At 35.3% G+C, this 27,190-nt stretch overlaps 1 protein-coding gene across 1 annotated transcript; it reads right to left on the bottom strand.

The window, feature by feature from the left end:
- Positions 1-2,938: 2,938 nt before the first annotated feature.
- On the bottom strand, positions 2,939-25,638 carry LOC118733145. Its single transcript, XM_036462406.1, has 4 exons — positions 25,553-25,638; positions 24,748-24,873; positions 11,954-12,373; positions 2,939-6,740 (listed from the first exon to the last, which is right to left on the bottom strand). The coding sequence occupies exons 1-4, from the start codon at positions 25,594-25,596 to the stop codon at positions 5,042-5,044; spliced, it is 2,289 nt and encodes a 762-aa protein (XP_036318299.1). The 5' UTR covers positions 25,597-25,638; the 3' UTR covers positions 2,939-5,041.
- Positions 25,639-27,190: the final 1,552 nt, after the last annotated feature.

Genomic DNA, 27,190 nt, shown 5'->3' with positions numbered 1-27,190 from the left:
TTTTTATTAGACTCTGTTTAACCAATTAAGTAACTTGCTGTAACTTGTAATTTATATTTCTTGTTGTCTATGTATGTATGTATGTGTGTAAATTTAACATTCACATTTTTTTTCTTTGTTTTTATGAAATTATTTTATTATATGTATAAATCACAACAATATTTTAGTCACACAATTTACAAATAAACCATTATGTTAAACCTAAAAGGTAAATGCACCCACGTATGTACATACATTTGAAAATTTTTTTTAGACAAATTTGAATACAATTATTTCCATTAACAACACATTTTTGTTTTAATTTATAAATTTTCTTTAGTTCGGTATTAAAAAATTAGCAACTAAAGACTTGGCACATACGTACTTATTGATATATAATTATTGATCCACATTTCTATACACATACATGTAAATTACGTATTTACAGTGTACATATGTTTGTATCTATTTACCGATTTTAATTAAGTGCTATTGAATGCCATGCATGGCTTTTATATTTTATTTTAATTAACTGACTTTTCATTTCAATTACATTTTAACATATAAAAACATGTTTTCACAATATTATTAGAAAAGCTTATATAAAAGAATTAATGCATTTTTGCTTTTTTATTATTATTTTATTTTCATTCCAGACATATTGAAATATTTTTTTTTGTATATTTATTGTAGTTTGTGCTTTCACATTAACATTGACAAAAACGCAACAATTAATTATAAAATTTTGTATGTATGTATCTACATATATTATCATTTAACATCTTAATTAGTTGTTTGAATTTGATTTAACATTTCATCTAGAAGTTTCGTTTAGCATACTTACAATAAAAGTTTTTCGTAAAAAATGCTTAAAAAATTTCAATATTTGCCTTTTGTTCTCAACAGGAAATCGTAGTGTGAACTAATACATAGGACAAATTTTAAATTTCAATAGTTACCTCCCCCAACTGCAGGCATACAATAGGGTGGTCCTTAAAATATAAAAATTATAATGGGCACCCCTTTATTTTATTCTAAATACAAAATAAAAACAGCCACGAAAACTTTATGTTACATAAACTTTTGGGGTCACTACCAGGTTTTGAAAAAAACATATATATATAGCCAAAAATTGACAAACTTATGATTTTGGTCGGCTATAACACAGCGTTTTATGAATTTATATAAATAAGTTTCAACACGCTGTGTTATAGCTGGTCAAAGTCAAAATTTTGTTGAATTTTCGATTTTTTTTTTAATTTTTTTTTTTTTTAATTCTGGTAGGCACTTCTAAACATTTGTTTAATTTTTGGAATTTTCGTGTATGTTTTAATTTATACGTACCACAAAATAAGGAGTGCCTCACAAAAAATTTAGATGTTGATATTTAACGGACCACCCTAGTATACATACAATCATATGTATGTCGTATGTATAAAATTGTTTTCTTATACTTCCTAAACTTATCACTTACACATTACATTTTTACTCTACAATGCAACCATTTTCTAGTTTATTTCAGTTTCTTACAAAATGAATTTCAGTTTACACTGACGCCTACCATATAAACTCCACTCTACCATATAAAAATATTATAAATAGATTTATTTTTTTCCACCAATTACTAACCTAACAAAAACTTATGCAAAAGTACAAAATTAATTTATTCACGCCAGGGACCGCAAAGGTTATACGGATGTTTATAGTAAAAATTATAATTTAACCGTCAAATTAGATTTTTACTTTACCGATTAAGTTTAACCGTTACCCTATGATTTTTAGTTTTTCGATCAAGAATAATCGTTATTTTTCGATTTTAATTTCTCCGTTAAATTTTCAATCGATATTTTAGATTTATAATTTTTTGAACATATGAAAATCGTTATTTTCAGATTTAATTTTTTAGATCATAAACGATTTATTTCGATCATAGAAAGCAGTCTCTATTATAACGGTTTAAAATTATCGAAAATATAAAAAATCCAAATTTGACCAAAAAAATAAGAAACATAAAAAAACGATTAAACTTCATCGGAAATGTAGAAATCCAATTTTAACGATTAAATTATGATTATTATCCGATAAAATAACAGTTTTTCAATGATCTGAAAATAAAAATCTTGATATTTAACGGTTATTTTCGGTCCCTGATTCACGCATTACTTGCATATACAGTGACTCAAACAAATAAAAACGTGTTGTTTTTATTAATATTCGTAATATTTTCCAACTAATTTTGTTTTGTTATATTTATATAAAAATATCGGCTAAGCTTTAACCAAAACTGTGTAAATCACAGTTTCAAATTTTATACAAAATTTAGGAAAATTCAACATATTTTTATCAAAATTTGAACTTTTTATTCTGAATTTTTAGAAAATTTTTGGGTATGCAGTTATATAGCGCACACAATTTTAGTCAAATGAAGTGCAAGTTTCAAACGGCTAAAAAATCGAGTTGAATTTTGAGAATTTTTTTAGGCTACTTTTTCGGGTTTTTTAATATAACAAGCGCAGTTTACAAGAACTCGCGTTGATATTTTGAAATTTTGTTGCTGGCGGTCTCCCGCGTTTTATTTCATAAGAAATTCATACTTATACGAAAAAAAGTGCAAAAATCCGTCATCAAAAAAAAATGGTTGCATTAAAACCATGATGAAATACGTGAGTGGACAATGAAATGAAGGCAAAAATTTGTTTTTCAAAGGGTTGAGTATAACATCCAGCATATTTAGCTCCCTGCAAGGGCAACATTTTTTTGGTGGAAACGAAATCACCATAAAATTGTATGGACTATTAAACTGCATACCAAAAAATTTTCTAAAAACTCAGAATTAAAAAAAATTTTGAGTTTTCCTAAATTTTGTATTTCGTTTGAAACTGTGATTTACACGGTTTTAGTTAAAGCTTAGACGATATTTTCATATAAAACTACACAAAAAAAAAATTAGCTCGAAAAACATTACGAATATTTGAGGAAAATCAACACGTGGTCATTTGTTTTAGTCACTGTATTTATAAACCCTATACTAATAATTACCACATTTTTACGCAAACCCAATTTCACTACTTTTTGACTACAGTATCATATAAAGTGATTTATTCGTACGATTAAATATCACTGGGATTTCCAAACCGCATCTTACAATGTCCTTACTAAGCCAAGTAACTGTTCTGTATATCGATTGAAATTCCGCAACTTAATTACGGCAAGTTATAATCCTCATTCCTTAGCTGTGCTCTCTTAGTAGCTTAGCTTATTTCAAGCATACTTTAGACAGCCGTATTCCCAATGGACTTCTACCCAGACCGCTCTACTCAGAATATTGGTATCGAAACTACCATCAAATTAAAAAAATTTTGGCTGCATGATGAGCTCACGTAGTTTATTGAACAAGCCTCGCACAGTGGAAGAACTCCATATAAAATATGGCAAAAAGTAATAAATGTGCTTCGATTTTGCTGAAAATTGTAACGTTGAGTAATTTTGCCTAGGAATGTATAAATATGAAAAAAATGATCGAATTTAACGAACTGACACGCCCACTACACTAGGCGGCGGTTATGGTAAATTTTATCCGATTTCAATGAAATTCGATTTGTAACTTAGATTAACCTAGGCAGACATAGATCTGAATGATGGGAAAAATCGGTCAACTGCCACGCCCACCAACCATCCGAATTCTGGATTCTAATGTGGCAAGGACTAGTAACGATTCTCCAAAATAGCAAACATTTGGTGCAAGATCAATTTTTTTATAAAAACCCCCAAATATATAACAAATTGTGTGGATTTGCGACGAGCCATGCCCTCTGCCACCTCTCAAGTAGGCGGGAATGGGAAATGTTATCCGATTGCATTGAAAATCGGTTTGTAAGGTAGCTTAATCCAAGTAACAAACCGAATTTCATTGGAATCGGATAGTTTTTAACATATTCGCCCCCTAGTGTAGTAGGCGTGGCAGTTAGCCAATTTTTACCAATTTCATAATTTGGCTTTCCTTGGTGAAAGTGGCACAAATAGCAAATTTTAGCAAAAAAACGTTTAATATCTTTTCCAGCAACTTTTATAGGGAACTGAGGGTGTGAAGAGTTCAGTCTATGGACGACATGGAATAAAACGGACGCAGCTGAAATTGATCTTGCTATTATCTTAAAGTGTGCAAAGTATTTTTGTACAAATCACCCTCCACCGCGCCACAAATAATTTTTACACCCCATAAAAACATTAAAATGTCTGTGACTAAGTACTGGGAAAAATTATGAAATCATTTGAAGAGCCTGGCTCACCGAAGGGATATATATCCTTATAATCAGCAGAGAGGTATACGCTGCAGCACAATGTAGTATAATAATGAGGTTTCTGAGCTAAACTTTATTTGTTACTTTGTTCAACTTAAGAGCTTAGGGAGATACACTCACTGAATCTACTTAGATTTCTAACTTTTACGGGTATAATCTGACCTAATAGGTGCAATTTTCCACTCTCTTTTCTCTTACGTTCAATTCCGAGCGACCTTATGTACCAGATTTTGTCTATCTTAATTCAACCTCTACCAACTATTGAAAAAATTCGAACAGCTTCCAGCCTTAACAGAGCTTTGTATTATTTAATTAAGATTTCTTCGTGTCTTGGTTATTTATTTCCCAAATGTACTCCTTAGTTCTGAACAGCGTTTCGTAGCTCCTTTTGAAAGGGAAGGATGTTACTTTCAAGTTGCTCATTTACATATGTATATCACTTCTACCGAGTTTAAGACCTAATCTGTGTTTTATTATAACGAGATCCTTCACTTTTATTCACAATGTTCCTTCTCATGTTCTTCTCTTATTTCTTGCATTAAATTCTATTTAAAAGTTACACTTACCTACATTACTAAAACTGCTCTAACAGGACTTCCTTCGTATGTAGTATACAAGTAGTTGTATATTAAGATTTCTTTAAATGTTCACATTTAAGAGCTAAAGCTTATTCCAAACCTTCTTTCGTTGCACGCGTTAACCTGTTTCATAGACACCTGAAAACGAGCTACCTACACTCGAGTCTTCGTACTCTCATCTCTTTACAGTTCGGCGAAAATATTCTCCCTAAAATCCAACTCTGGATGTGCCGAATGCGACGAACCGTGACTATAGTCTCGCGATTTCATTGAACTACGCGCCGAAGAAGAAGAGAAGCTAGACGTACGTCCACTACTGCGTCGCATTCGACCCTCAACCACAGACATTTTTGATAACGGTTGCGTGGGATCCAATTCACCGAACGCACCCGCAATAAGATCGCTGCTATTTAGTGAATTGAAGCTATCTCGCTTCGAGTTGCGATGCGAATTTGAGTTCTGGCTGTGGTGTGATGATTTGCGGCTAAGTCGACGCGAGTACTGATACTGGTAGGCGGAAGTGGGCGTGTTAGATGCTGCAACGCCGCTACCCGCATGAGGCACAGCGTTTCCAGCACCCGGTGTAAACTTGTCAAAGAAGTCAGACGGCACTTCTTCGTCTACATCGATGCCGCTCTCATCTTCGTCGTCGCGAGGCAGTCCATGCGCTGCACGTTCCTCGCCGCTGAGCGTGGATGCAACACTGTAGGCTTCTGTTGTGCTACTACCACCACTACTACTTGATTGTAGCGGGTCACTACACAGCAGCGAATTGGGTGTGCTATCTTTTGCTGTCGCCGTCGAGGGTGTCGGCGTGACTTGTGAGGATACGTCGTAACTGTACGGATCGAGTTTGGGTTTTGGCGAACGCTGATAAATCTTATCGATATCGGGCAGTTTGCGACGTTCACCCACCGTCATGCGCACCGTTTCGCCATTTTGCTCACGCTCAATCATCTCCTGTATGTTCATGCTGCGCTCGCGTTCCAACATATCGATTATCTCCAGATCGCGCTCGAGCGTACTAGCCGTGTCCATGTGCGAGAAACTACTGCAATCACTGAATGATAAATCCTTATTGCGCAACAAAGGCTGACCACTGAGGCTCCACTTCTTGTGTTGCGTATAGTTGAGCGCACTCTGACCGCTGCCGCTGGGCACAATCATGCCACTCACAATGGAGGAATCTTCGCCATCGCCAAAGTTGCTTGCACCGCCATCATCCTCGAGCAAACTACTGGCGCCATTGCAGTAGGTCGAGGAGGTCATATTCGAGCAGGAATTATCCAATGAACCAAGTGTCAATTTGCGCTCACCAGCGCTTCCTCCTCCTCCTCCTCCTCCGCCACCGGCCACACTCTCGCGTCGACTGCCGCTGCTTACACTGCCGCCCTTCTGCGTTGGACGCGCCTGCAGCTGGCCACCAGCACTGCCGACGCCTGCCAACGCTGACTTATTGCCTTTTCCGCCATCCGATATTATCTTAATCTTCACATCATTCTTCTTCACACGCACATCCTTCGCCAAAGCTTGCCTACCATGGCCATGCTGACCTGCCGCACCGCCATTCATGGTGTCTCTGCCAGGCTGTCGGCTGTTATGGTGATGCTGCTGCTGTTGTTGCTGAAACTTGGCCGCCCTGTTGAGTTCGTGTCGCGTCACCAGCGCTGTACCGGTAATACTGGCACCCCCGTTCAAGTACTCTTCACCATTCACCAGGATCGAAGTAGCTGCTGTGGTATTTGTGTTGTCATCCTTCTCAATGGAATCCTCTCTGGAACTGGGCGTATGGCCACTGCCGCCGTGACTAACGCAGCTGCGCGACTTGTGGAAACGCTTGGTGGATAGACGAAAATAGCCGCGTATACGTTCTTGCTCATCCCTGTGCGAAAGACGAAGAGAAGAGAAGAAAAAGTAAACAAAGTTAAGAATAAATTATGTACATGGGGATAGTCACGATGATAGCAATACGGTATTTTTATAGCTAAAGAAGAGAAAATAGATGAGCGCAAATAACGGGATTTAATTAAAATAAACATTCTGCAAATCCCCATTGTTGACGCTGACGACTGACTGCGCGAGCTCAGCAAAGCTGATTGTAATTAGTAATTTAATGTCCTTATTTTTACGATGGACATGCAAAGTGGCAATGCTTTGGGCTTAAGTACAATTTAAAGAAGATGAGTGGAAATCAGAGGGGAATAAAACTGAATATGAAATAAATTTAAGGCCAATTAAGATTGAAAAGCGTAAATGAATGCATTAAAAGAAAACCAGAATGTATAATTTTTTGACAGTTGAAAAGAAGTGGCCATACATCATGATCAATTAAAACTTGGCATCAGTGTTGCCAGATTCACTGTTTTAACTGCAAATTACAATTTGAACGGATAAGTTAAAATTTCTGTTTCGATTTTTTGTAAGTAAATCATAAAGATAAAAGGCACGATGAAGGAGCAGCATTTGTTGATTTTAAATAAAAGGTGTCGTTCGTCTTTTGAATTTCAGTCGCCACAGTAAATACGAAAAGAAATTTTTTCCGAATCAATATGAATCAAACAAGAAATAAACCAGAAATTCCTGCACTCTCTGCTATTTTAAGAACAAAATATTTTCAAAACAACCTTTCAGGAAGTACTAAACTAGAAACTGATTTCATTAAAACAAAATGTTTTTTTTTAATATTCCATTTTATAAAGTCTACTTTTAGGTATTATTTAAATGGTTTATGTTATTTTATTTAAAATGAATGGTGTTTTGTTATTTATGTACAATAATATACAAAAATATTATTTTTTTTAATTCTCTTTTTAAGGCTACAGATTTTTGGTCGAAAATACAGTTCTTTCCGAAACTTCAGTTAAAAAAAAGCGCTGGCAACACTGCTAGACATATAAAATGAGCGAAAAAACATATCATTTGAGGCAGTAAATCGTATAAGTACGCTTTTCAAATACCCGCAAATATATGATCAGTTTCTCAATGACCTATGCTATATGTCCAGCTTTTAAGTTATAATAAATTATGTGCAGTTCCTTAATAACACTGGATTACAAATTTGTGTTTTTTTTTTTTTGTTTGTATACCATGAGCCCCTATCCAATTCTTCTGAAGAATTGCTCGTTGATTCCGAAAATCAAGTTAATTTTTTCAATTTACCGATGGAATTTGATGGAAAATTAAAAAGAATTCTAACTTTAACAGGGAAAAAATTAAAACCTAACAAACTCAATGTAATTTTTTTTTTCATTTGTGTAAAAAGCATATTCTGTTGCAAAAAAAAAACAAGCTAAGTTAAGAAAATTAATGGATAAATAAAAAAGAAATGCGTAGTCAAAGGAAAACGCGGAAAAATTTTGTGTATGAAATATGAGCAGGAAAGAGTTTTACTCATGTATACATGTCAGGAATCACACCGATTTTCAAAAAAAAATAGGATTTATAACAAATGAAAAAAATTTACACAAAGGCTGTTATTTTTTTTTCTCTGTTAAAGTTTAAATTTCTTTCCTAAAAAACCCTGGAGTGACTAGTTAACTTCTCAGAAACTATTAGGGCTATGGAAAAGTGTTTTATACACGGTTTATGGAGAATTTGCAAGTTCTTATTGTCTGTGTTTCGTGTTCAGATTATTAGTTATATTCCGTTTGTATATTGAATTACCAAAGATGAATTTGCAGTTTTTAAATGACTAATGTAGGGTTTTGAAAGCGACAAATGTATGCCATGCTTTTAAATTATAGCAAATTTTGTATGTACATATGACTGGTCTTAAAGTTACAAATGATAATGTCCGATTCCTTATTTACCAAAAATTTATAACAATTTTTTAAGAATTATGTCCAGTTTGTATGTTATAGTACCACACAATTCACGTCCAGATTTTAAATTACCAAATAATTATGTTCAGTTTTTGAATGACAAAAGATATATGTACATACGTCCAATTTTAGAATTTCTTTAAATAATGTTCAGTTTACGGCTTATAAGAAATACAAACTTCTTTATAAATGACCATAATTATAGCTCAGTTTTAAAACTAACAAAAAATTATGTCCGGTTTCAATACCGCCAAAAATTTGTGTTCAGTTTTCAAATAACCATTGCAAAAAATTTTTTAAATGAAAACTTTACGTACTGTTCTTACATGGCCAACATTTATGCCCAGTTTTTAAATATCCAAAAATTCATGTCCAGTATTTAAGCTACGAAATATTTATATCCAGCTCTTAAGCAGCCAAAAACCTAATCTACAAAATATGTGTGACTCATTGTATTGCGTAAAAGTAATGCAAAGCTCCTATATTATAAAAATCTCGTTTTTACTCAACCGAAAATATATGTCCAGTTTTGTAATGGCCCAAAAATTATGTCCAGTTTTTTAGTTACTAAAAAAAAATGCCAAGTTCTTAAATGCTAAAAAAATGTATGTGCAACTTTCAAATTAACAAAAAATTATATCCAGTTTCTAGTTCACGAAAAAATCATTACATTATCAAAATATCATATCCGCATTTAAAACTGGCTAAAAATTATGAACAGCTTCACACAACTTTTGTGACCAGTTTTTAGTTTACCAAAGCTTTATGTTTGTCCAATTTTTGAATTATGTCCGCTCTTCAAATTAACAACAGTTAGGTCCAGCTTTGAGTTGATGTAAAAAAATGTTTTCGATTTTTAAGTGACCAACGAATTAAGTCCAGATTATAAATTGGCCAAAAATTGTGTCCAATTTTTAAATAACAAATTATTTGCGACTAATTTATAAATACTACAAATTTCAGATGAGATTTTAATTAACCATAAAATTATGTACAGTTTTTAATTACATACTAAAAATATGTGACCAATGTTTAAATTGCCAAACATTTATGTACAGCTTTTTAATTAAGACTAGATCCAACTAGACCTTGGTTTTTTAATTATAAATAAAAAACTTAAAACATCTTTTTTATCACCCGAACGAAGAATCTTTGGCATTTACTTCTTAGAACGCCAACGGTTCAGGGCCTCTATAATTCATTATATTTAAACTCATTTTATGACATTGGCTATTGCGGCTTTCATTTCATTATTCATGTACGCAATATTTCTCATATTTTATTTCTAAATTGGCTAAAGTGGTATTAAAGGTTCAACAAGTTGTTTGTTCTCTATTTATTTTACGCTTCCGTGCTTTTCTGTTTTCCTTTTTTTTTGTGTAAATAATTGTTTAGTGCGCAGAGTGGAAATTCATTGTTACTGTTTTCTTACGGTTTACTTTTTTTGTTTTCACTTTTTATGCATTTGGTTCGCGACCAACCACTTTCTTGCAAAAGGCAATAGGAAACTCATTCTACGAGTATAAAGGAAAAATAAACAAAATGAATTAATATTTTAGGACAAGGGGTAAAAAGATGAAATGTCTAAAATAAGAGTGGTCAAAATGGGAAATTTCGGTAGAATTTGAGAAGTACGGGAGAATGACAGCAAAAAATGCCAATTTAAAAGGAAAAACAGGAAAAACATTAAAATATAATTTCCGCAGAAAAATGCTAGGCAAAAGTGATTTCCTCTAAAAAATTTTTCGGTGCCAATCAAATTAGAAAATACAAAGAAAGTTGCTTTGTTGTGGTTCGCATGCATGTATATGGTTCATGGTATAAAAGTTGTTAAAAAATTAAATGAAAAATTAGCAAACATTGTTGCTGTTAGTACTTCCTAATTTTTCCTCTCAGTACATCTACATACTATACATATATAATGTACACATTTATGTTCAATATTTTGTCCTGGAAAGCCCTAAACTAAGGATGGTAAAAAATGTTGAGAAGTAAGGTTGCCAGATATTTGAAAATTTAAAGTTATTTAAAGGTCAATAAAATATTTGAGTTTCTTCATCAAGACTAAAAGCGTTTGAAGATATTTAAAAATATTTTTGAACTGGGTTGCCACCTCTAAAAAAAATAGTACAATGATTATTAAAAATTTAAGCTTATTTAATACCACAATGTGTGTATCACACGAAGGTGGACTAACATGTTTCTAAATAGGGTTGCCACCGGTCTGGTAACTAAGATGAGGTAATATATTAAGTTAAGTGAAATGATACAATATGCATTTTTGCACATCCGCTAGTTTGACATGGTAGCGGTTAAAACTTCATTTTAACACTTTTCGTTTGAAACCCATAGCATGATTTAAAAAAATTTTATTGTAGATAAATGGCAACCCTACTTACTTTTACTGACAAGGAGGTAGGAGTTAAAAATTACTAAAACTCTGCTTACGTAATAGCGCCTTATTTAAAAAATAATGATTGTTTAGGTCGTTAAATAAATTTTGTTTTTATTAAAAAAAAAACAGGCCGAAAAGCTCCTGGAATAAACACTTAAGATAATTTACACCCTCAAAATCACAGAATAACAATTATTTAAAACAAAAATCTAATTACAACCAATTATTTATAGGTTTTATTTTAAAAAAATAACACCTTCCCTACTATACATAGTTACATATAGCTGACGTTACTAATATAATCGATAAATGTACATATTTATCGATGCATCTTCTAAGGGCCGGTTACTCAATGTCTGGTTAGTGTTTAAGCATGATTTAATTACTAAATTTTGGATAAAAATTGACATTTGCGTTTTCCGATTGCCTTGTAAGGTTGCATTTGAGAAGTTTATAGAAAAGGGTAATAATTTGATCCCCTTTTGTGAAAATGCAGCAGAAAGGTGGAATCGCGGAAGACAACTGTTGGTTTATCCAGTTGAATTATGGTGTTTAACAAAGGTGTTGCCGTTAGTTTTATTGGTATTGCAGTCTACATTAACATATATTCATCGATATAATTTTCGATATCCCCTTCATCGCATCACTTACGAAGCACAATTGTTTGGCTAACACATGATTGAGCTGTGAGCAATCAAATCAAAAGCACTCGACTTTCCGATCTTTGCTGCTATTAACTTAATTAAACTCAACCATTTGTAGAAGGCTTACGTACCATAACGAAGTTATGCTTTCACAAATAGCTTTTAAGTCTACTTCTCAACACTATCCCCCTCCCCACTATCATTCCACATAACCACACTCCACTCCAACACTTACCTGGGTAATATTTGCGAGGCATAAATACATGGAAATATAACAGTTGGCAGAAAAGCTATCCACACAAACATCAAGTAGGTGAAGTCAAAGTGTTTCTGATTCTCGTAGGTCTCCTCCATGGAGAGTCGTGCGAAACGTAAAATCATCAACGGACACAGGCAGACCACTTGTGCTGCGGCCATGCTGCCAAAGTTGCGTTGCTTTCGCTTCTCTCGATAGACATCCAACTCGGCGCTATACAGATCGTACGAACGCGTTTTCGTTGCTGAGCAATTGGAGGAAGTAAGACCAAGCCCGCCAGCACCGCTACTGCTGCCACCACCATTGGTATGTGTAGTGGTGGGCGCTGAGGAGCCAATGCCCGAGGTGGAGGTAATGGTAGCGCCAACGCTGGCACCCACCGATGAAGCTGATGAATTGCTGCAAATGAGGGAGAAAATACAAATGAATGATGAAGCGCATACTTTTATATCTACATATGTTATTATATAAATATGTATGTATGTAGGTATGGGTAAGAGGGTATGCAATATCCATTAAATGGTTTGCTTGGTATGTACAAATGGGCGTAACCCTGCAGGAAATGTATCGAACTATAAGTGAACTTGAAGTTGATTAAGAATAGACTAAAGATCACTATTATCTGTTTATTTTCTTTGATGAAAGCTAAATATGTATATTTCTATGGCGATGGTTGCGAAATAGCCTGCATTGGATGTCAACTAACTTGTAACTAACTACTTTTGGGCATAAAATATCAATAAGAAAAACTATACCTTTTCATTTTTTTTACTTGTTTACTTATTTAATTTATTTAGCATTACAGTCTATATATTCTTCATTCATTCAATTAATTTGTCCGGAATTCGAAAAGGTATTTGTGAAGTGCAGAAAAAAGTGTATTCAAGGTAAAATTTTCTATGAGGAAATTCAACTAGAAACTTTTGCATTACTTTTCAACTAGTTTGAAGTTATCCTTTTGTAGTTAACTACAAGTTATATATTTTATGGAAATCCCGCAAAAAAACCAGTTACAAGTGGGTTACTTTTTATAAATTTATGCTTTTTTCTGCAGGAGAATATCGCGAAAATGCAGTTATTACCGCTATTTCACAGCCAGCCTCGTAATAATGTTATTAAATTTAGCTAGAAAACAATGAATAAATAACAAAGACAGGCGTCAAAAAAAGATGCCAACGGCGTGAATTGGTGCTTAGTGTCGATTAATTTGTAGCTGCGTTGCCCAGGTGAGAGACTACAAGCAAATTGTGTTTAAGTACGAAGACTGCACCGATGAGAAGATGTTGCGTTAAATACGAGTATTAATAATGAATTTCAGGATACGAAGGAAACAAAGCGCGGGCTTCTTTTGTAATAAATTGAAGACCTTGGCCTATTCTGGTATGAATTAAGAGAGACAATTCAAGGTTATGAATTTCTAAAAAAAAAGTATATTATTAGCAAAGAAGGCGACAGAGCAAGATTGGGAATTAAATATAAATATGAAGAACAAAAAGGCATAATAATTAATCCACCGTAATAATTGGTAAATCAATCATTTAGGTGTAACTTGGCTCTTGCCACCTTTGCGTTATTTTATTATATTAAGCAGCTGCGCCTTTAGCTAATTTAAAATTTAGAAAATGTGTCCACTTTTACGCTTGCAAAAGTAATTAAGAAGGAACGGAGTTGGTGGAAGTTGCTTGTTTTTTTTTACAAAGTAATTGAGTTGTTTAGAATTAAAATTACCACAATTTAGCTTTATACAAATTTGATATTGCCTTTTTGCATTTAATTAAGTGATTCTAGCCCATTTAAATTATTTCACAAAATTTTAATAGTTAAAATGAAGACTACATTCGGAAACAATTCTGTGAAAAAATTTCGATATAAACAAGTAAAAGTAGTGCTGTCTTCGGCTATGCCGAAAACTTCATACCTTTCTTGAAAATCACAAAATTTTACTTTAACAAATTTCTGCATTCGAAATTAGTTGTTTGAGAGCTAAACAAAATTTTTATATTTACAGCATACATAGAAAGAGGAGTTACATACTTAAAAAAAAAATAATATCTAATCAATCAGTGGTATGGAAGATATACCTTCTAAGGCATCAATTTAAGTGATTTTCACTGCCGGTAACACAATTTAATGGGGTATAAAAGATTTATATCGCAGAAACTTTTATTTGGATAATCAGCGGTATAGGAGATATAGCTTATACAGCTCCGATCTTGACGATTTTCACAGCAGACTTTAATTGATTATTTATTTAGAAAGTAACTCACGAAACCTCACTCGGTTTTAGCTGTCCAAATAAAAGAGTTCTAAAGTAAACACCATATCTGAACAATCAGTTGTATGAGAGCTTTATGTTAAACTGCCCCAATCCGTGCCATTTTCACTGTAAGTATTCTATAATGCGAAATTTTATGGTCCCAGCTGCGTAAATGGAGGAGTTATAACGAAAAGTCTCATATCTGAACAATCAGTTGAATGGAGGCTATAGGTTATAGCAACCCGATCTTTTTCATTTTCAGAATTAGTCCGACAATTTGAATATGCTATACACTTTCTTCGAAAATTTTGCTCCGAACAAATTACTTCGCCCTAATGTACATATGCACAATTCTGACATTTTGATATTTATAAAACTTTCACAATGTTTTTAAGCAATTTTTTTTGTTATTTTTTCATACAAAATTTCAGGGGAGCTACTTTAAATAAAACAAGTAGGGGTGAGTTATTCATTTACTCCGGTAGCCAGTACAGCTTTCAAGGCCTGCTTGACTGTATTGCTCGATTCAACGTGATCGGGGTCATAAATAGACTACATAACCGAGCTTGCCACACAGACGTCTTTGTGTTTCTTAATATCCCACACACTGGCAAGACTAAAAATGCCAACATCAGCAGCTCACAAAATTCATACCCTCAGCCCCCTTTCCAACAGTATTGGGATGATAGAGTCGCATTTATATTTAATAAACCCGGATGATAACGAGACAACTTAGATGTTAAGTTGCCACGACTCTCTTCCTTAGGGAAGTCACAGCCCTATTCAAAATTTTTTTGTAACGAATCCGCTACCGCCACTTGGCTAGCCGTGACTTAATAGATCTCCCAGCCCATACGCTTTACATTACGGATTTCAGCTCTGACCACTGGTTCCGCCTTCCCACTACGTTCATGACGGCGACCCTGTCGTTAATTGGTTATCTGTTGACTGCGGATATTTATGCAAAATACGGAGCCTAGAAATATGTGCAACGCCATAGCAGAAAACATGCTTAGTGGTTGAAGTTTCTGACTCCCTGTCGAGTCGATAATTGGTATTGTCGACGCCGAGTGCGAAGAGTCTACCATCCTCTCGTCCCGATACATAGTAGATCTTCCACTCAGATGCAGATAATCCAGCATTCTTTCTCATGAAGGGGCTGAGTTTTCGAACAAAACACCATGCGCGGGCAAGTATGTCTAGTTCACGAGGAGAGTTAACCATTAACGTGATCCATTGATATGAGGAAATATTTCCCGAGAGATTTTGGGCAAGACCATTTTGTTGTGTTTACAGCTTCTAAGTTAATAATACTAATATTTTGGCGCCTTCGCTTCTGCTAAGTGCTTGGCCCGGCTTCTCCTCAAATTCGTGATGTGTGCCTTGATTTAGCTACACAGTGGCAGGGACTTACAGTTTTACGCCGCCTTCGAACGGAAAATGTATTATATATGAAGCTTTTTCAGGGCAAAAATATACTCGGGGGTTTGCCATTGTCTGCCGCTATTAAAAAAATAACCCTTTCCAAGGATCGATCCAAGGTCCTGCCGGGTGGTACTACGCACCTCTAACCAATCTGCCATAGCGTCCAGCTTCGAAGTTATTCCTGCAAAATAATATGTGTCCCAAGACTCGGTTCTCTTTGTAGATTCTCAGTCACGACTACATGTACTACCATTTTCTCATGTGGCTCTTTCTCTCAGCTTTTTAAAGCTGCGTTAAAAGCGCAGGTTTTAAGACAAAAAATATCTAATTAATCTACGTTCACTATTTTTTTCTTTTTTTAATTCTGTGGCGATTTAGAGGCTAGCGCTTATCACGCTTCAATACATTAGACTAAACAAGTCGCAGAAAGGTGAATTGTCATGTCTCTCGAATAATCTTTGGTTAGAAGCGGACACTTTTTCTTAGTTTTTTTTTTTTTGCAGTATTAAGTACAAACAACATTTTGCCGCACGGCTACGAAAAATTTCCGCTGACTACACAATTTTTCCTACTATTTTTAGATTGTAGAAGTAGAAAGCAAAATTGCTACAAATAACCTCGAACGTCTTTATTTTGTCAATTACCTTTTTTATTTTCTTTGAATATGTTGCGCGTGTAAGAAACATAAAAGCACATTCAGCAGCAGGCCAGTAGCAACCAGTGTTGCCAGATTTTTTATTTTTACTTTTTTTAAAGAACTGTAAATTTCTGAAAAAACGGTATTTTCGACGAAAAAATATTATAGAATTCAAAAACAAAGAATTTTTTTAAGAAATTAAACATAAATAACAAAAAAACAAGATTAAGTCAAAGACTCTTTTTTCCCTTTCCAGTCCAAAGTTTCGCTGACCTTTCTCAGCAGCTTCAGCAGGGCGATTTGCGTGAAAACTATTAAACATTGAACTTAACAACAAGAGCACTCATACAAACTCTGTGTGGCGCAATTGTCAAATTATTACTAACTCAAATAGCCTCAAATAACAAACACTAACAAACTCGATTTTTTTTATAAAAAATGTCAAATATTATAAGCCGTTTAAATTATAATTAACCAAACAAAAATAGACTTCAAAAATGGAACATTCTAATCAAATTTTGTTATAAATGAATTTCACCTTTATATTTTATTATTTTTTTTTTTTATTTAATGAAAATGGCATTTTGTTTTAATGAATTTAGGTTTCGTAAATTGCTTTGTTATTTTAATTTTTTTTAGTACTTTATTCGATATCTAAAATTTATTACCTCCGCAACACTTTTTTAATAAATGTTTAGATATTAAAATACTAAGGAGCGCTGGAATTTCTAGTATATTTCTTGTTTTATTCGAATTTTTTTGGGAAAATATTCTTTCCAATTTTGTTTTGGCGGCTGGAATGCAAAGGATAGGTTACAATGAGGAAACTCTGCTTTTTCATCGTTTTGTTTTATGCTGGTGGCAGAAATAATTGACTCGTCTTATTTTGGCTACAGATATTTCTTTGGTCGATTTAATGTTTGATATTTTTTTTTATAAACTCCTTATAAATCCACATTTCACCAAAATTTCAAATCTTTTATTTTTAACTTCTGATTTTTAATTTTTATTGTTGGTGGTACTTATAAGCATTCTCCTCCATATAAGAAAAAAATTCGAACATACTCTCGGAAAAAATGCACAAAACTTTTAAAAATCAACGGTTTCTTTGTAGCCACTTAAAACTTGCATTGAATAGCCCATAAAACTACATACTCAAAATTTTTTAGTTAAAGTTCGGAATAAAAAGTTTGAAAATTTGGTTTATTTTTTTTTTTTTTTTTTTATAAGTTTTGTATAAAGTACTCACATGGTGTTTGTTGCATGACTAGACTTTTAATTGAAAAGGCTCAACTTCAGTACCACCTAAATATTGCATCCAATTTTTTACGTATAATACGTGCACCTAATCGGACCATAAATGCGATTTTTTGAATAGATCGGTCACCTACCGGCAAAAGTGTCATATTTGTTAATCCAGGCAATAAGCTATCTACGTACCAAATTTCAAAAAAGTGTGCAGGCGACAGGCTATCAACGTGCCATTAAAATTTGCGCGAGCTGCGGTTCGAACCAACGTTCTCAGGTTTGTTAAGCGAATACTCTCTCTACGGGCCAACGCTGTACATGAAATTTCATTGACTAAGTGCGTTAGAGATGAGTCGGGGACCAATTGATATCCAATAATAGATACCCGTATGAGACTAGCTGCGACTAATTACTGTACCCGATTGAGACTTATCTCGAAATTCACTTTAGAGATTAGTGGCATAATTTTTGCAGGGTAATACTAGTTTCGTGCAAATCGAAAATTTCGAAAAACTGTAATTTGTACTAACTTGCATAAAACTGTGATTTACAGTTAAAACTGTTATTCTGGCAATACCGGTAGCAACTCCACGTGAATCGTACACGAGCCTCTGGCTTTTGCAAAGATAATCTCGCTTTTCTTTTGCTAAAACACAGCACATCATTAACCGTTACTGCACCTGGCTTTACTTTTCTCTGTTTTTTTTTATAAAATAATGAATTTGTTCTTACTTGCTCACTTTTATATATACATAGGTTATTTATACAATTTACTGGGTGGGATAGCCCAGCAGGGACGTTAATCTAATAGTAGATGTGTCAACATTAAGTTAAGTACGTTGAATATGTACATATAAATATATGTATATGGAGGTCCAAAAAAAAATGCGGGGAAAAAAGTTGAAAATATTAAGCTCTCACCCGCAGGATTTTTCAAAATGGAAAACAAGAATACTAGTATTTTTGTTAAAAAAAATTATATTTAGAACTGCCATGTATTTTATGTGGGAAAGAAATTTTTCCTAGAAAGCGTATAGAATTCTCGAAAATCTATATTTTTCGGTCGGAAGGCTCTGTTTCTCTTTAGGAGACGTTCAATAACAATACCCATTTTATTTATTTAATCATTTTTCAATATTAACTATTTTTATAGATCCCCCAAAAGCCCCAAAAAATAATAGTATTGAAAATGCTAAAATAATCACTTTAATCACACTTATCTATTATTGAAAGTCTCATGAAGAGGAACAGAGTTTACCGATCGAAAAGTATCTATTGCTTTTCAAGAATTGTATACCATTTCTACTAAAAAGTATTTTTACGCCTTATAAAATACATAAAAAACTTCATGGGCCTTGAGGCAGTTCTAAATATCACTTTTTTAACAAAAATATACGGGTATTCTACTTTTCTATTTAAAAAAATCCTAGGGGGTGTGAGCTCAACATTTTAAACTTTTTTTGGACCACCCTAATGAACATTCTATGTTCATATGTTGGAGGATGGTTCCGTGCGCAGAAGTGGAAAACTTTTGACTGCCATTCACCTGGGAGTGGCCAGAAGCGATTCTTGTGCGTACGGTTCAAATCGCAGCTCACAACGTCCGGATATTTATATCCACGTATCCTCTGGGTAGCAACCAAACACCCGTTTGGGAGCGAGCTAAAGTGAGAAGGCGTAAAACTTCGCGTGCGCTGGGTTTGGGTCCCGCCACGTTAAAACCCCGCCCAATGAAAAATTCCAACAAGCCTCGGATGAGACCCTGTTTTTCTGATGACGACCACGGCAAACGTATAAAGGACTATGATTTAGGGGTATGCACCTGGAATATCCGGACCCTTAATGGGGAAGGTGCCTCTGCCCGGCTGGTTGATGTCCTCGGGAAGACAAAGGCTGACATCACCGCCATCCAAGAAATGCGATGGACGGGGCAAGGTAAAGTAAGCGTGAAGCCTTGCGACGTCTACTACAGTTGCCACGTAAAGGAGCGCAAATTCGGTGTTGGATTCGTGGTAGGAGAGAGACTCCGTCGCCGAGTACTGGCGTTCACCCCGGTGGACGAACGTCTAGCCACAATCCGCATCAAAGCTAGATTCTTCAACATCTCGCTCATCTGCGCCCATGCCCCGACGGAAGAGAAGGATGAGGCGTCCAAGGATCTCTTCTATGAGCGCTTGGAACGTACATATGAGCGCTGCCCCCGACACGATGTCAAAATCGTGCTTGGCGATTTTAATGCCAAGGTGGGCAAGGAAGGGATCTTTGGCGCCACTGTCGGAAAATTCAGCCTCCACGACGAAACGTCCGATAACGGACTGAGGCTGATCGACTTCGCCGGGGCCCGAAATATGGTAATATGTAGTACTAGGTTCCAGCATAAGAACATCCACCAAGCTACATGGCTGTCTCCAGATCGAAAAACGAGAAACCAAATCGATCATGTTGTGATAGACGGAAGGCATGCTTCAAGCGTTTTGGACGTACGTACACTCCGAGGGCCAAACATCGACTCGGACCACTATCTTGTTGTAGCCAAGATACGCACCCGCCTCTGTGCAGCAAAAAATGTGTGCCCAACAATGCAAGGAAAGCTTAACGTCGAAAAGCTGCAATCACAACAGACGGCCAATCTATTCGCCACTCGACTCACACACCTGCTCTCTGAGAGCACTCTTCAACAATCCGACGTACGCGAGCAGTGGAACCACATTTCCCGATCATTAAGTACCGCCGCCGAAGAAGTAGTTGGATTTCAGCGAGCCCGAAAGAACAACTGGTACGATGAGGAATGTCAAGAAGCCGCAGAGAAAAAAGATGCCGCCTACAGGGCCACGCTGCGATCGGGCGCAACGCGAGCCATGTGGGACCGTTATAGGGAACTGAAGAAGGAAGCGAGACGTATTTGCCGCAATAAGAAGAGAGAGGCCGAAATACGTGAGTGCGAAGAGCTTGAGATGCTGGCCGACAGGAAGAACGCCCGAAAATTCTACCAGAGGGTTAGGCGACTTACGGAAGGTTTCAAGACCGGGGCGAACTCCTGTAAGAACAACAATGGCGACCTAGTGACCGATGTCCAGAATATACTTAAATTGTGGAGGGAACACTTTTATAACCTACTGAATGGTAGCAGCGCTGAAAGTAGTGAGGAAGACGAACCCGAGTCCCCAGTCGATGATGATGGAGTAGCTGTCCCACCGCCTGACTATGACGAGGTACGAATAGCGATTACGCGGCTGAAAAACAACAAAGCTGCTGGAGCTGACGGCCTGCCAGCCGAGCTATTCAAGTACGGCGGCGAGGAGCTGATGAGGTGCATGCATCAGCTCGTATGCAGAATATGGTCAGATGAACGCATGCCCGACGACTGGAATTTAAGTGTGCTCTGCCCAATCCACAAGAAAGGCGACCCCGCCATACGCGCCAACTACCGCGGAATTAGCCTTCTAAGCATAGGTTACAAGGTCTTATCGAGCGTATTGTGCGAAAGACTGAAGCCCACCCTCAACGAGCTGATTGGACCTTATCAGTGTGGCTTTAGGCCTGGAAAATCCACCATAGATCAGGTATTCACAATACGCCAAATCTTGGAAAAGACCCGCGAGAATAGGATCGACACACACCATCTATTTGTCGATTTCAAAGCCGCTTTCGACAGCACGAAGAGAAGTTGCCTTTATGCCGCGATGTCTGAATTTGGTATCCCCGCGAAACTAATACGGCTGTGTAAAATGACGTTGAGCAATACCACCAGCTCCGTCAGAATAGGGAAGGACCTCTCCGAGCCGTTTGATACCAAACGAGGTTTCAGACAAGGGGACCCCCTTTCGTGTGATTTCTTTAATCTTATGTTGGAGAAGATAATAAGAGCCGCAGAACTGAACCGCTCAGGCACAATACTTTATAAGAGCGTACAATTGCTGGCGTATGCCGACGACATCGATATTATCGGTAAAAACAAGGGCTACGTCTGTTCTGCCTTCTCGGGATTGGATAGAGAAGCAAAGCGAATGGGTCTGGTGGTGAACGAGGACAAAACGAAGTATCTCCTGTCAGCACACAAACAGTCAGAGCATACGCGTCTTGGCACCCACGTCACTGTTGACAGTTACAAGTTTGAAAAAGTAGACGACTTCGTTTATTTGGGAACCAGCATTAACACCAATAATAATGTCAGCCTTGAAATCCAACGGAGAATCACTCTTGCCAACAAGTGCTACTTTGGGCTGAGTAGGCAATTGAGAAGTAAAGTCCTCTCTCGTCGTACAAAGATCACACTCTATAAGTCACTCATCGTGCCTGTGCTGGTGTATGGCGCGGAAGCATGGACAATGAAAGCATCTGATGAGGCGGCTCTTGGAGTTTTCGAGAGAAAGATTCTGCGAAAGATTTACGGACCTTTACGCGTTGGTGATGGCGAATATCGCAGACGATTTAACGATGAGCTGTATGAGCTTTACAACGATGTAGACATAGTGCAGCGAATTAAAATTCAGCGGCTCCGCTGGCTTGGCCATGTCGTTCGGATGGACAGAAACGCTCCTGCTCTGAAAATATTCAACGCGGGCCGCGATGCTGTGAACAGAGGAAGAGGAAGGCCTCCTCTGCGTTGGAAAGACCAGGTGGAGAAGGACTTGGCTTCACTTGGCATTTTCAATTGGCGTCAGTTAGCACAGAAGAGAAATGACTGGCGTGCTGTTTTGGACTCGGCCAAAATCGCTTAGGCGGTTACAGCGCCAAATAAGAAGAAGAAGAAGAATGAACATTCTATGTATGTGATTTTTATGCAGTTGATATAGTACGCTTTTAATAAACAAGAACATATTACTTTTAATGTTTTGCTCATATGAATATACATAAATACCATGAATATGAGCAAAACATTGAAAGCAATATGTTCATGGTGTAGTTAGTTGATACGATCTGATACTTATTTTGAGATATCGGTGAAAGCAGATCAGATGATTTTTAAGATGCGAGGATTTGCATTATATCTTCTTTATTTAGATCAGTGATTCCCAAAGTGGGCCGGGTGGACCCTCAATGGTCCACGGGAGACTCCACGGAGATCTACTTAAAATAAATCTAAATATTTCGGTAAAAAATGGTCGTATTGAGACTAAAAAAAAAACCTCTGAAACTTTAAGACTCTAATGTTTCAAAGCTGGTTTGGCTCAATTTTCCAGCTTATGGCTACGAATGCGCTGAATTAGGCTAGCAGCCCTTTCACGTAGCTAGATCTACCTTGGGCGCTTTTATGCAGCGACGCATCAATGGTGTCTATCACAAATCCCATTGTAGTCAGATTTTTCGTACAATTCGAATTTATACGAACGTTCGTAGCTATGCGAATTCAATGATAGCATTTTCGCAGATTTCACGAAAAAATCGGACTACGATAGATTTTGTGATAGGCCTTAATATTTGTAAAAACTAGCCGGTGATTTGGCCGGATATGAATATCATAGAGAACTTTTAAGTCGATTAGGGCCAGAAAAGTCTACAAGGAAGGTGGGCAATTTAACAGCAAAAATGAACTAAAAGAGGATATCACAACCGCATGGGAAAATATCCATCAAGCCAAAATAAAAGCAATGTTCGACAGTTAGAGGAAAATATTAATCGCTTATTAATCCATACGTTTATGATGTTCTGTCTGTGGCTAAATTTAATTCGCGTTTATTCTAGAGAATTAATGTTCATTTTCTAGACAGAATTCAACTTAAACTATCGGTACTAGAGTACTGCCATTTTAACGGACAGGATACGTCCATGACCTGGAAGGTTGCAAATACCTAGGCATATTCCACAAGATAGAAGTGCAGATTCTCCGCATTATTTTTAAGATAGGCTCCAGATCCTATTAATTTTGGAGCCATCAGTACAGATTCTACAATGTGTAAGCCCCAGTTCAGTATTGCGGTTAAGCCAGCACTCAGCCTCAGGTAGCACGACAGCTCACAGTGGTTAAAAACTGGAATTTAGTGTTCACAATTTACTGGAGCATTAATTTTTCACTCAATTTGACTAATTTTTTTTTACCGAAAGCTAATAAAATTTGCAAGAGACCAGTTGAGCGCGATTTTTATTTTTTAATTTTTTTTTTTATTAAATTTTTACTGCAAAGTGGAGAAAAAGTAGCAATTTTGAATAAAATTGATGCTCCTGTTCCAGTTAATAAATGTTGCGTAATAAAAACGAGTTGAAAACAATTGTAGGTTGCCTCCGAAACCAAAAAAAATACACACAAAAAATTTAAATGGTTTATAAAAAATTTGCACCAAAGTTAAAAAACAAAAAATCAGTTTCTAGAAAAATGTTAGATATGCAGTTTTATATACCATTAAGTTTGAAAGTGCAATTTCCAAGTGGCTAAGAGGTCGCGTTGATTTTTAATAATTTTTTTCGCCAATATTTAGAGCACATCTGCATGCTAAATGGGAAATAAAGGCGTTTGTTATATGTATTTTTAAAAATCAACACAAGCTCTTAGCCGATTGGAATGTACTCTTTGTTATACTAAAATTTAATGATCTATAAAACTGCATACACAAAACTTTGATAAAAACCAAAAACAATCAAAATAATATTGGTGAATTTTTTTATATTTTTTTTTCATTTTGAGAGAAACCTACAATTGTTTTCAAATAGTTTTTATTATATAACATTTATTAACTGGAACACGAGAGTCGAGTATCTTCAAAATTGCTACTTTTTCTGCACTTTGCACTAAAAAAAAATAATACAAACCCACAAAAAATTCAAGAATTGCGCTCTACTGGTCTCTTTCCAATTCTATAAGCTTTCATTAAAAAAAAAACATTATCAAATTGAGTGAAAAATTAAGGCTCTAGTGAGTGCTGAGCACAAAATGCCAATTTTTAACCACTGTGCAGCGGTGGCGTACTATTATCTGGCATTGAAAAGACATTCTAGTCTAAAGCTCTACCTCCAGCAATTTTGGCCTCTATCCACACTATATCATACCAGCAAACATTTATTTTAAGCTTGCAGGTGGTATTAAAGGCCTCCTTTTGGATAAAAATAATAAGTGAGGGATGGTTTAGCTTAGGTCTTATAAGACTGTAGCACGATGTAAAAATGTCCTCTCTTTTTGATTGTCTTTAAAAACAAGCATTGCAGCTGTAGTATCTGTTTATACTGTATGCAAATAAAAAAGTGTACAAATTTACAAAAGAAAAATCTTACCGCTGACGATGTCTCATATCCGCGCGATGCTCAAACATCATTACAGCAAAAGGTCCATCCGGTGGCCGCAACTCCTGTGAAGTTCGTATGTAGAGATAAGCCAGTAGGACTGTTGGTGCGCAATACCTGCAAAATTGTTAAAGATTAGGAAGACATTAATGACATGAAAATTAGCTTCAGCACATGACAGTGACAGTTTTGAGCTGCCGAAGAAGAAAGCGAAATCATTGTAAAAATCCTCTATACATGTACCTAGTTATATTGTGCATATTAAAATAGCTTTAAGAAAGACTGCAGGACTACAAATCAAAGTAGCTTTGCTGCCAGATATTCAAATAAAAATTTCTGACATATTTACATAAATAAGAAGTTATTCGCAAACGAACATTAAGTGAGCCATATAATACATTGGCTGCCGTTTGCATTTCGAATGTTTCTGAATCGAGCGGCCAACAACAAGCTAAGCACTGAGCTAACATTGCTTTCGATTTGGATAAGCCATTTTTATGTGGGCGCGTTTCATATGCGCTTTGACTACGAAACTCTCCATTACTGTGCCCTTTATTGGCGATTGTGTATTAAATAAGAGTTATTGTAGTTCTTTGCGTGTACTCAATTTGAAATTTATTTACATGCCTGCAAATTATTTTGTACTTAATTTTTGTGAATGACTATCATAAACTCGTAATGGTGTAGAAAAAATTTTGAATTTATGACGATATGTGTTCGTAAGTGAATCCAAGCTAAAGGAGATGTTGAGCACTCGTTTGACCATAAATTTATAAAGTACTTAAATCATACTCACATTAACAGAAATAGTCCGCGCATATATTCGTGCATGTCATCCATTAAGTTTACCACACATAAACCAATTCCATCTAATTTTTCCACATAATCCTGGAAGTAAAAAAAACATAAATTACTTATGAATTTTTACATAAGAAATTGGCCATAAATTTTATAAACATTATAAAATTATTACTAATAGATATCAAAAATATTTAATCATTTTTATTTTTCAAGTAGCAAGCTCTCAATTTGAAAGATTTTCGCTTTAATTTATTTTCTTAATTTTTAATATAACTATGCACACTCACGGCAAAAAGTATTGGTTTAGTGAATTTTTTATAAAAATTTGGTTCATACTGCAAAAAAAAAACATAAAAATATTATTTCAAAACTTCGTGTAAAACTCCGAAAAATTCAGTTAATTTTCAGGTAAATTTTCAACTTTTCAAACCGACTTTTTAGAAACTGAACTCTAGTATAAAAAACGCAAGTTTAAAGTAGCTTAATAATCGCGTTGATTTTTGAGAATTTTTTGTTGAAGGGGTTTCGCATTTTTTCCATACAAAGTATTTCCGATTTTTTTTTTGTTGTATGGAAGAAAAAGCACGAAAAAAAACTGCCAAAAACCAGCGGTAAATCCTAGCTACATCAAACTTGACTATGTACTTAAAATTTATTGGACTTTAAAACTGTATACTCAAACAAAAATTCTAAAAAATCTGATTAAGAAGTTTAAAATTTTGATCAACATTTATTAAAATACGTCGAACTTTTGTAAATGTTCTACAAAATTTGAAATTTAGATTTATGTACATTGTTTTTGTTAGATAGTAAGCCATATTTTCATAAAAAAATAATAAGCCAATAATGGCCAAAACTTGCTGAAATGTCTCCTTCCTATTTACGTTCTCACCACCGTATGTGCAAGATTTGTTCTCAGCATATTTTTCGCTATAAATATATATACCCGACGACAACTCTATATATATATTTTTTTTTTCAATATACTTTTATGAATTTATCGATATACTTTTTAATAGTGTCAACACATTTCAAGTTGATTCGGATTTTGAAACTTTTTCACTAGCGAATGGAGTAAAATAAAATACATATTCATACAAATTCGTAATAAATTTAAAATTTATATATATATGCATACCTACATACATGTGTATGTACAAATGTTTCTATATAAAACATTTCTTCCATCGGAACTTGTGATTTACATGCACAATAATGAGTGAATGAAACCCTGAGTATGTAAATATCTTGATATACATATGTATGTATGTATATGTATGTACCTACAATATGGGCATAAAAGTACTTAATGGCTTCACAAAGTACGAGTATCTAATCATATATTTACTCTCCTTGTAATTTTGTTCCAATTTTCTTAACCGTTCTACTTAGTACTTGAAGCAAAAGCGCAAACTTTATGGCTGGATTCGATGAAAACTGGAACGTTGATTTAGAGTGGAGCAGCTGACACCGAAACCGACATGTGTAGACAAGTTGTTGATTTGTTGGCACTATATATATACTTATATATTTTTATATACAGCGTGTCAAATAATAACTGACATATCTAAATGACCTAGATTATTTCTTTAGGGATAAATAGCCACATAATTTATTTTTTTCGGTTACTTCG

This window comes from Rhagoletis pomonella, unplaced genomic scaffold (assembly GCF_013731165.1).
Source record: "Rhagoletis pomonella isolate Grant_MI unplaced genomic scaffold, Rhpom_1.0 Rhpom_scaffold_00002, whole genome shotgun sequence".
NCBI lineage: Eukaryota > Metazoa > Arthropoda > Insecta > Diptera > Tephritidae > Rhagoletis > Rhagoletis pomonella.
Note: the sequence above shows the minus strand (reverse complement) of the source record. Positions and strands in the feature narration are given on the sequence as shown.

Coding starts and splice junctions, on each gene's coding strand:
- LOC118733145 (XM_036462406.1), bottom strand. CDS start 25,596: ATGGATGACATGCACGAATATATGCGCGGACTATTTCTGTTAAT. Junction 12,374..24,747: donor GATATGAGACATCGTCAGCG/GTAAGATTTTTC, acceptor CCTCATTTGCAG/CAATTCATCAGCTTCATCGG. Junction 6,741..11,953: donor GCCTCGCAAATATTACCCAG/GTAAGTGTTGGA, acceptor TCTTTCGCACAG/GGATGAGCAAGAACGTATAC.